The sequence below is a fragment of the Lolium perenne genome, chromosome 2 (assembly GCF_019359855.2).
Source record: "Lolium perenne isolate Kyuss_39 chromosome 2, Kyuss_2.0, whole genome shotgun sequence".
Classification (NCBI taxonomy): Eukaryota; Viridiplantae; Streptophyta; class Magnoliopsida; order Poales; family Poaceae; genus Lolium; species Lolium perenne.
In genome coordinates this window covers 298,813,805-298,824,476 of record NC_067245.2, presented here as the reverse complement: position 1 = coordinate 298,824,476, position 10,672 = coordinate 298,813,805, and the positions used below count along the sequence as shown (strand labels likewise).

Here is a 10,672-nt window from a genome sequence, read left to right as displayed (position 1 = left end):
GGTGACTGGCCTGCTTCGACAATGACGAAGCATAGTGAAAAGAAGGCACGAAGCCTTGTCCTGATCTCCGTCAAGGAGGAAGATGTCCTTCTACCAGGTTCAGATTCGCGCCCCAATCCTCCTGCTGGTTTACTGTAATGTTTGCCGCATTCTTGTACCGTGGGTTATCCCTACCAACACACGAATTTCTTCGGTGTCTTTTGCTTTAGTACGGGACTCAACTTTGGCAGTTGACCCCGAATTCTTTTCTTCACCTTGCAATCTTCATCACCATCTGTGAGGCTTTCCTTGACATCAATCCTCATTGGGGTTTATCGAAGAAGATTTTCTTTGTTAAACGTTATAGTAGTAGAAATGGACCCTTCATCACCGGCGGAGTTGGTTTTGTTGTCTGAAAAGAAGTAAACTACTTCAACTTTCCAAAGAGAGAATCGGTCCAAGGATGGAGGTTGAAGTGGTTCTATCTTAGAAATCCATCGACAGTTGGTTGCAACACATGCCTGCCGAAGTTTGTTGACATTTTCGAAGCTACACGGAAGAAATCTTGGAAGAATATACTGACATCCGAAGACAAGATAGTAGCCGACAAGTTGTTTGAAAGAGTATTGGAGATAAAGGAATCCGCTGGTCAAACAATGATTGGTACCGAGGAACTCGTTGTATTCTTGAAGCGTCGCATCCAACCAGTTATGTCTAGATCTCATCAAATGTGGTTGTATTCGGGTCCCAAAGACGAGACTCGAATCAACATTGCAGAACTGTCAGAAAAATAAACGTTGGACGAAGTCAGACGTTTGACTCATTTTAGTCAAGAGGACTCAATTCCCCTACTGGCTCTTCATGATTCGTATGATCTTGCTCACCAACCATCTGAGGTAATCTTTTAGCTTTCTTTTGCCCATGCTAGTACTTGCATTCGACATTTTTCTTCATCTTACTGCGTCTTTGTTTACTTCGGTAGATCCTTTCGGCTGTTGAGTATTTCCCAAATGTATCCGAAGTTGAAGAAAACCCTGAAGACGGTGATTCTACTGCCAATGTAGAGTCTTGCATATATAGAAGTAGCTGGAGACAGTGAAGCTTCCAAGGAAGAGGACAATAACCTTAACAACCCCGAAGCTCCTTCTGCCGATCATAAAATCCTTGATGATGAATTAACTGATACAGTGGAGTCGAGTAAACATGGCAATGATGTTGATTGTGTTCCCTTTGTTCATGCAGCTCTAGAGAAGTCAAAGAGGTCGTCTAGCAGCTTTGCCGATGAGGACGATTTGCTTCTTGACTTGCAAGTTCCTTTTTGTTTCTTTCGAAGTTGATTCATATTCCCTTTGACATAATTATTCACTTACTTGCAGTGAGGAGGGCTTTATTGAGCCTCCTTCGAAGGAGGCGAAGACTAGCTCTAGCAAGCCAACTCCTGCCACATCCGAAGCTCCAACTATGTCGAAAGTCACAAGGTAGATTTTCTCAAATTTAAAATAAAAAAGAGAAAGGCAAGAGATGGTATAAGCACCATAAATATGTATATTGTCATAAAGAAAATAATAGAAGGAAAATAATTATAAAGAAAATATTTTTGGATGGAGATGAGGTGATATAAAATACCACACACATTCCCTATTTTATTTGAGAAAAAAAATGGAAATACTTGATAAAACTTGAAATAGTTTTGTGGTCAAAATAGAGAAGGTAAATTAGGGTTTTTTGGAAAAGAAATAAAAATAACTTGATTTGAGAAATAATAATTTTGGGAAAGTATTTTCTCAAGGGCATATGATAACTACATAATGTAGCCATCACCTCCACTCTTAGTTTTGTGAATATTAAACTTGAATTTAAATAAAAAGAAGAGATTAGAGTGGGAGAAAGGATCTGGAGATAAAACATTTGATAGGGTATAAGATCCAGTTGAATAAATGGGTTGGAAGGATAACATGGGACATGCAAGACATGGAAGTTGTAGAGGGAGTTGCATATATGAGATCCATGCATTGAGTTCACCTATAACAGTTGTGGGTGCTTAGAGGACAACTGCCAAAGTTTGAATCTTTTAACACGACCAAAAATAGATTATTGGCGTGGCCTCAAAACCATCAAGGGTAAGTGGGTAGATGAAGGATCTAGTCCATGTCATTGACAGGTTTGGGAAGTGTACATGACAAGGTAGGTCAAGGGCTAAGTGCATTGCCTCAGATGGCAAAGGATAAATAAAGGTAAGGGATTCAAAACTGAATTCTGATAACAGTTTAGGACTTAGTCAAAAATGGTGTTGTTTTCTAGGGTAGTTGACTAGGGGACAAGAGAAAGATGGATTTGGGAGTAGATGATCACAAAACTTGAATAAAGGATAGGGTGAGCTAAAGTGCATCACAAGGAGGATCTCAATGTAGGTGCATTCATGGTTCCACAAATGGAAAGATTTGAGTTGGTCAGTTGCTAGTTGGTTTTACTTCTAGATGGGTTTTGCTTTGAGGTAGCTTAAGACAATTTATTTCAACCAACAGATCAAGGCAAATCATCTACAAGAAGATCAAAGCAATTCATATTAACAAGCAGACCAAGGCAATTCATCTTAGTTAGTCTTTAGAAAAAAGTTTTTGTTTCCCCCTGATTTTTGCATTCTGGACAACTAAACAAGGTTGCAAAAGTTGGGGTGTTACAATGTTGGTTGTGGATCAGAAAGATCTTGATGGGTACTTATTTAGGACTATCAAAGAACCAGGAGACAAGACTAGTGCTGAGGGAAAGAAGTGGAAAACCGTCAACTCTCTGCTTATTGGGTGGTTGTTGAACTCGGTGGTGCCCTCCATTGTGCGTTCCGTGGAGGGGCTATCCACAACTGCTGAAATATGGAAGCCCTTTTCCACCCAGTACTCTGGTAAAGGCAATGCCATGCTCATTGCTCGGATTGATGGGAATATTCGCCATCTCCGCCAGGGGGACATGACAGTGATGGCATATGTGGCAGAGCTGCAAGCCTTATGGGCTGATCGGGATAACTGTGACCCTCTCGAACTCTATGATGCAGCCTCCATTGAGTCAGGGCACAAGTGGATAGCACGCAGGTGTGTGCTTATGTTTTTGGAAGGGCTAAATAAGTGCTTTGATGGTAGAAATGCATCTCTGCTACACCACACCTCCTTGCCCACTCTTGACGAGGCCATTGCAGCAATGGCTCAAGAGGAGGTGTGGCTCTCTGTGGAACCAGCAGATGAGAAAGTTGTGTCAGCTCCTTCGTTTGTCGTGACCGAGCGCAGATAGTGGAAAGAGACTAGGGACTATTTCATTTGTGAGGAGACTAGTCACCTGAAGTGGAACTACCCCACTCGTGGTAGAGGCAGGGGATATAACAGAGGGGGAAGTAGCAGGATGGCAGGAGGAAGAGGTGGATACTTAGTACGTCAAACTGCTAGATGTAGAGAAGGACACACTGGGAAACTCCGGTGGTCAGAGTGCACACATGGCGACTGAAGTGGACAATGGGACGTCAAAGGATGCATAAGTGGATGGTGCTTCCTATGAAAACTTTGCTACTTGGTCTCCACGGATGAAGGTAATTTTGAAAAGGCATCCCATGCTACTAATGAGAATGATACATAATGGATTCTAGACTCTGGCGCATCTAAGCATGTTGCGGGTAAATTCGGTGTGTTTGAGTCTTACATTAAGCATCCTCCTACTCACAAAGGCACCATTCAAACTGCTGATGGTACTGTTGTTGGAGAGGGAACACTAAAGTGCACTTCAAACATCTCTTTGTCATCTGTTTTACACGTCCCAACGTTTCCTGTTAATTTGCTCTCTCTGAGTGCTCTCATTGATGACATAGACTGTAGTGTGACTCTTAACAAGTTTGGTGTCATGATTTAGGAGCTAGAGACGAGGCAGATGGTTGGGACTGGCACCAGGCGTAAGGGGCTCTGGTATGTGGAAAAAGAGTGCAGCCAGAGTTGGTGTATGCTGCAACCATGGAGGACAAGGAAAAACAGGCTATGATCCATCACTATAGGATGGGGCATGTATCTTTCGATAAGTTGAGTAGAATATTTCTTGATATTATGTGTGGAATAAGCAAGGGAAAGTTAACATGTGATGCTTGCGAATATGCTAGACATACAAGAGCCTCATATGTGAGTAAGGGGCTTAGGAGCATATCTCCTTTTATGCTTGTTCATTCAGATGTATGGACTTCCCCAGTGGTGACAGTGAATGGAATGAAGTACTTTGTTACCTTTATTGACTGCAATTCTCGTATGACTTGGGTTTATTTGATGTGCCACAAGGATGAGGTGTTTCACTGTTTTTGGAACTTCCATGCATATGTAAAGAATCAGTTTCAGGTACAGATGCAGGTGCTTGATACGTCTCCAACGTACCTATAATTTCTGATGTTTCATGCTTGTTTTATGACAATACTTACATGTTTTGCTTGCACTTTATAATGTTTTTATGCATTTTCCGGAACTAACCTATTAACAAGATGCCACAGTGCAAGTTCCTGTTTTCTGTTGTTTTTGGTTCCAGAAAGGCTGTTCGGGCAATATTCTCGGAATTCGACGAAACGAAGACCAAACATCATAATTCACCGAGACGGACCAGGACACCGAAGGAGACCCGGAGGGGAGGCCCAGGGGCCCCACACCATAGGGCCGCGCGGGCAGGCCCCTGGCCGCGCCGGCCTATGGGGAGGGCGCCCTGGTGCCCCTCCTGCGCCGCCTCTTCGCCTATATAAGCCCTTTCGACCTAAAAACGCGAGACCGATTGACGAAACTCCAGAAAGACTCCAGGGGCGCCGCCACCATCGCGAAACTCCAATTCGGGGGACAGAACTCTCTGTTCCGGCACCCTGCCGGGACGGGGAAGTGCCCCCGGAAGCCATCTCCATCGACGCCATCGCCTCCATCATGCTCCGTGAGTAGTTCCCCCATGGACTACGGGTTCTAGCTGTAGCTAGTTGGTATCATCTCTCCCATGTACTTCAATACAATGATCTCATGAGCTGCCTTACATGATTGAGATTCATCTGATGTAATCGGTGTTGTGTTTGTTGGGATCCGATGGATTGTTACGTTATGATTGTCTATCTATAAAGTTTGTGAAGTTATTGTTGCTGCAATCTTGTTATGTTTAATGCTTGTCACTAGGGCCCGAGTGGCATGATCTTAGATTTAAGCTCTATACTTATTGCTTAGATTGTATCTACAAGTTGTATGCACATGTCTATGTCCGGAACCAAAGGCCCCAAAGTGACAGAAATTGGGACAACTGGAGGGGAAGGCTTAGATATGAGGATCACATGTTTTCACGGAGTGTTAATGCTTTGCTCCGGTGCTCTATTAAAAGGAGTACCTTAATTTCCAGTAGATTCCCTTGAGGCCCGGCTGCCACCGGCTGGTAGGACAAAAGATGTTGTACAAGTTTCTCATTGCGAGCACGTATGACTATATATGGGAAACATGCCTACATGATTAATAGACTTGATGTTCTTTCTTAATGCTTTTTCAATCCTATCAATTGCCCAACTGTAATTTGTTCACCCAACATTTTCTATTGGAGAGTTACCACTAGTGTAGATAGCTGGGAACCCCGATCCATCTCTCATCATTATATACTCGTTCTACATGACATTAGAAGTAGTATCAACTATTTTCTGGTGCCATTGCTCTCATATTACTGCTACTGCTGCTGCGTTACTGTTACTACTGCTCTCATATTACTGTTGCTTTCACATCACCCCTGTTACTAGTGCTTTTCCAGGTGCAGCTGAATTGACAACTCAGTTGTTAAGGCTTATAAGTATTCTTTACCTCCCCTTGTGTCGAATCAATAAATTTGGGTTTTACTTCCTGATACGTCTCCGACGTATCGATAATTTCTTGTGTTCCATGCCACATTATTGATGATATCTACATGTTTTATACACACTTTATGTCATTATCATGCGTTTTCCGGAACTAACCTATTGACGAGATGCCGAAGGGCCAGTTCCTGTTTTCTGCTGTTTTTGGTTTCAGAAATCCTAGTAAGGAAATATTCTCGGAATTGGACGAAATCAACGCCCAGGTTCCTATTTTCCCCGGAAGCATCCAGAACACCCGAGAGTCGCCAGAGGGGGGCCACAGGGGCCCCAGATGATAGGCTGGCGCGGCCCAGGCCCTGGCCGCGCCGCCTTATGGTGTCATCGCCTCGTTGACCTCCCGACTCCGCCTCTTCGCCTATATAAAGGTCCCTGACCTAAAACTTCGATACGAAAAAGCCACGGTACGAGAAACCTTCCAGAGCCGCTGCCATCGCGAAGCCAAGATCTGGGGGATAGGAGTCTCTGTTCTGGCACGCCGCCGGGACGGGGAAGTGCCCCCGGAAGGCTCCTCCATCGACACCACCGCCATCTCCATCAACGCTGCTGTCTCCCATGAGGAGGGAGTAGTTCTCCATCGAGGCTCGGGGCTGTACCGGTAGCTATGTGGTTCATCTCTCTCCTATGTACTTCAATACAATAATCTCATGAGCTGCCTTACATGATTGAGATTCATATGATGATGCTTGTAATCTAGATGTCATTATGCTAGTCAAGTGGGTTTTACTTATGTGATCTCCGGAGACTCCTTGTCCCACGTGTGTAAAGGTGACAGTGTGTGCACCGTGTGGGTCTCTTAGGCTATATTTCACAGAATACTTATTCACTGTTATGAATGGCATAGTGAAGTGCTTATTTATATCTCTTTATGATTGCAATGTGTTTTGTATCACAATTTATCTATGTGCTACTCTAGTGATGTTATTAAAGTAGTTTATTCCTCCTGCACGGTGTAATGGTGACAGTGTGTGCATCCGTGTTAGTACTTGGCGTAGGCTATGATTATGATCTCTTGTAGATTATGAAGTTAACTATTGCTATGATGGTATTGATGTGATCTATTCCTCCTACATAGTGTGAAGGTGACAGTGTGCATGCTATGTTAGTACTTGGTTTAGTTGTGTTGATTTGTCATGCACTCTAAGGTTATTTAAATATGAACATTGAATTGTGGAGCTTGTTAACTCCGGCATTGAGGGTTCGTGTAATCCTACGCAATGGTGTTCATCATCCAACAAGAGTGTAGAGTATGCATTTATCTATTCTGTTATGTGATCAAAGTTGAGAGTGTCCACTAGTGAATGTCTAATCCCTAGGCCTTGTTCCTAAATACTGCTATCGCTGCTTGTTTACTGTTTTACTGCGTTACTACTGCTGCGTTACTACTGCTTGTTTACTGTCCTGGGCAAAGCACTTTTCTGGTGCCGTTGCCACTGCTCATATTCATTCATACCACTTGTATTTCACTATCTCTTCGCCGAACTAGTGCACCTATTAGGTGTGTTGGGGACACAAGAGACTTCTTGCTTTGTGGTTGCAGGGTTGCATGAGAGGGATATCTTTGACCTCTTCCTCCCTGAGTTCGATAAACCTTGGGTGATCCACTTAAGTGAAACTTGCTGCTGTTCTACAAACCTCTGCTCTTGGAGGCCCAACACTGTCTACAAGAATAGAAGCTCCCGTAGGCATCAAGCTATTTTCTGGCGCCGTTGCCGGGGAGGAAAGGTAAAAGGCACTCATACTCCGGTCCCAGGTAAAGTACTTTTCTGTTGCTGTTGTGTGTGTGCTCGAAGCTATTTCCTTTAGATCCTGCAATTGCATCTTTTTGTTTCTTGTTTACACTAGTTTGGCATAATGGACAACAATGAGCTTCTTATTCTATTTCCTGATTTAAGACATGGATGGGTTGATGCAAAAATTAAAAAACCTATGGAACATATTAGTATGAACGCTTTGAACACCATTGTTACTAATGCTATGGAAGAATTTAAGCTTGGGGAGGTCGGTTTTGATGAAAATGATCTCTTTAGTCCCCCGGGTATTGAGGAGAAAGTTTATGTTGATTATGATATGCCTCCCATATATGATGATTATAATGATAGTGGTCTTTTGGTGCCGCCTACTATGGAGGATAAGTTTAATTATGATTACAATATGCCTCCTATATTTGATGATGAGAATAATAATGATAGCTACTTTGTTGAATTTGCTCCCACTACAACTAATAAAATTGATTATGCTTATGTGGAGAGTAATGATACTTTTATGCATGTGAATAAGAATGCTTTATGTGATACTTATATTGTTGAGTTTGTTCATGATGCCTCTGAAAATTATTATGAGAGAGGAAAATATGGTTGTAGAAATTTTCATGTTACTAAAACACCTCTCTATATGCTGAAATTTTTGAAGTTACTGTGGTTTTATCTTCCTATGCTTGTTACTTTGCTCTTCATGAACTTGTTTATTTACAAGATTCCTATGCATAGGAAGCATGTTAGACTTAAATGTGTTTTGAATTTGCTTCTTGATGCTCTCTTTTGCTTCAACTCTTGTTTCTTGCGAGTGCATCATTAAAATTGCTGAGCCCATCTTAATGGCTATAAAGAAAGAACTTCTTGGGAGATAACCCATGTGTTTTTTTACTACAGTACTTTGTTTTATATTTGAGTCTTGGAAGTTGTTTACTACTGTAGCAACCTCTCCTTATCTTAGTTGTGTGCATTGTTGTGCCAAGAAAAGTCGTTGATAGTAAGGTTCATACTAGATTTGGATTACTGCGCAGAAACAGATTTCTGTCTGTCACGAATCTGGGCCTAATTCTCTGTAGGTAACTCAGAAAAATCTGCCAATTTACGTGCGTGATCCTCATATATGTACGCAACTTTCATTCAATTTGGGAATTTTCATCTGAGCAAGTCTGGTGCCACTTTAAAATTCGTCTTTACGGACTGTTCTGTTTTGACAGATTCTGCCTTTTATTTCGCATTGCCTCTTTTGCTGTGTTGGATGGATTTCTTTGTTCCATTAACTTCCAGTAGCTTTGTGCAATGTCCAGAAGTGTTAAGAATGATTGTGTCACCTCTGAACATGTGAATTTTTGATTATGCACTAACCCTCTAATGAGTTTGTTTCGAGTTTGGTGTGGAGGAAGTTTTCAAGGGTCAAGAGAGGAGAATGATATACTACGATCAAGAAGAGTGAAAAGTCTAAGCTTGGGGATGCCCCGGTGGTTCATCCCTGCATATTTCAAGAAGACTCAAGCATCTAAGCTTGGGGATGCCAAGGCATCCCCTTCTTCATCGACAACATTATCAGGTTCCTCCCCTGAAACTATATTTTTATTCCGTCACATCTTATGTACTTTGCTTGGAGCGTCGGTTTGTTTTTGTTTTTGTTTTGTTTGAATAAAATGGATCCTAGCATTTATTGTGTGGGAGAGAGACATGCTCCGCTGTTGCATATGGACAAATATGTCCTTAGGCTTTACTCATAGTATTCACGGCGAAGGTTGAAACTGCTTCGTTCATTGTTATATGGTTGGAATCGGGAAATGCTACATGTAGTAATTCTAAAATGTCTTGAATAATTTAATACTTGGCAATTGTTGTGCTCATGTTTAAGCTCTTGCATCATATACTTTGCACCTATTAATGAAGAAACACCTAGAGCTTGCTAAATTTGGTTTGCATATTTGGTCTCTCTAAAGTCTAGATAATTTCTAGTATTGAGTTTGAACAACAAGGAAGACGGTGTAGAGTCTTATAATGTTTACAATATGTCTTTTATGTGAGTTTTGCTGCACCGGTTCATCCTTGTGTTTGTTTCAAATAAACCTTGCTAGCCTAAACCTTGTATCGAGAGGGAATACTTCTCATGCATCCAAAATCCTTGAGCCAACCACTATGCCATTTGTGTCCACCATACCTACCTACTACATGGTATTTCTCCGCCATTCCAAAGTAAATTGCTTGAGTGCTACCTTTAAATTTCCATCATTCGCCTTTGCAATATATAGCTCATGGGACAAAATAGCCTTAAAAACTATTGTGGTATTGAATATGTACTTATGCACTTGATCTCTTATTAAGTTGTTTGTTGTGCGATAACCATGTTCCTGGGGACGCCATCAACTCTTTGTTGAATATCATGTGAGTTGCTATGCATGTTCGTCTTGTCTGAAGTAAGGGCGGTTTTCACAATCAAATGGTTTGAGTATGCATACTGTTAGAGAAGAACATTGGGCCGCTAACTAAATCCATGAATCATGGTGGAAGTTTCAGTTTGGACATAAAACCTCAATCTCTTATGAGAATATTAAATGTTGTTGAATGCTTAAGCATTAAAAGAGGAGTCCATTATCTGTTGTCTATGTTGCCCCGGTATGGGTGTCTAAGTTGAAGAATGATCAAAAGCGAGAAATCCAATGCGAACTTTCTCCTTAGACCCCTGTACAGGCGGCATAGAGGTACCCCTTTGTGACACTTGGTTGAAACATATGTTATGCAATGATGATCAGTGTTAACCCAAGCTAATTAGGACAAGGTGCGAGCACTATTAGTACACTATGCATGAGGCTTGCAACTTGTAAGATATAATTTACATGATACATATGCTTTATTACTACCGTTGACAAAATTGTTTCATGTTTTCAAAATAAAAGCTCTAGCACAAATATAGCAATCGATGCTTTCCTCTTTGAAGGACCTTTCTTTTACTTTTATGTTGAGTCAGTTCACCTATCTCTCTCCACCTCAAGAAGCAAACACTTGTGTGAACTGTGTATTGATTCCTACATACTTGCATATTGCACCT

The 10,672-nt window shown here is 41.7% G+C and overlaps 1 protein-coding gene across 1 annotated transcript; it reads left to right on the top strand.

Moving 5' to 3' along the window:
• The first annotated feature begins 2,661 nt into the window (after positions 1-2,661).
• Positions 2,662-3,261, top strand: LOC127329414 (uncharacterized). Its single transcript, XM_051355934.1, has one exon. It carries the CDS (start codon positions 2,662-2,664, stop codon positions 3,259-3,261), a length of 600 nt encoding a protein of 199 aa, XP_051211894.1.
• Positions 3,262-10,672: the final 7,411 nt, after the last annotated feature.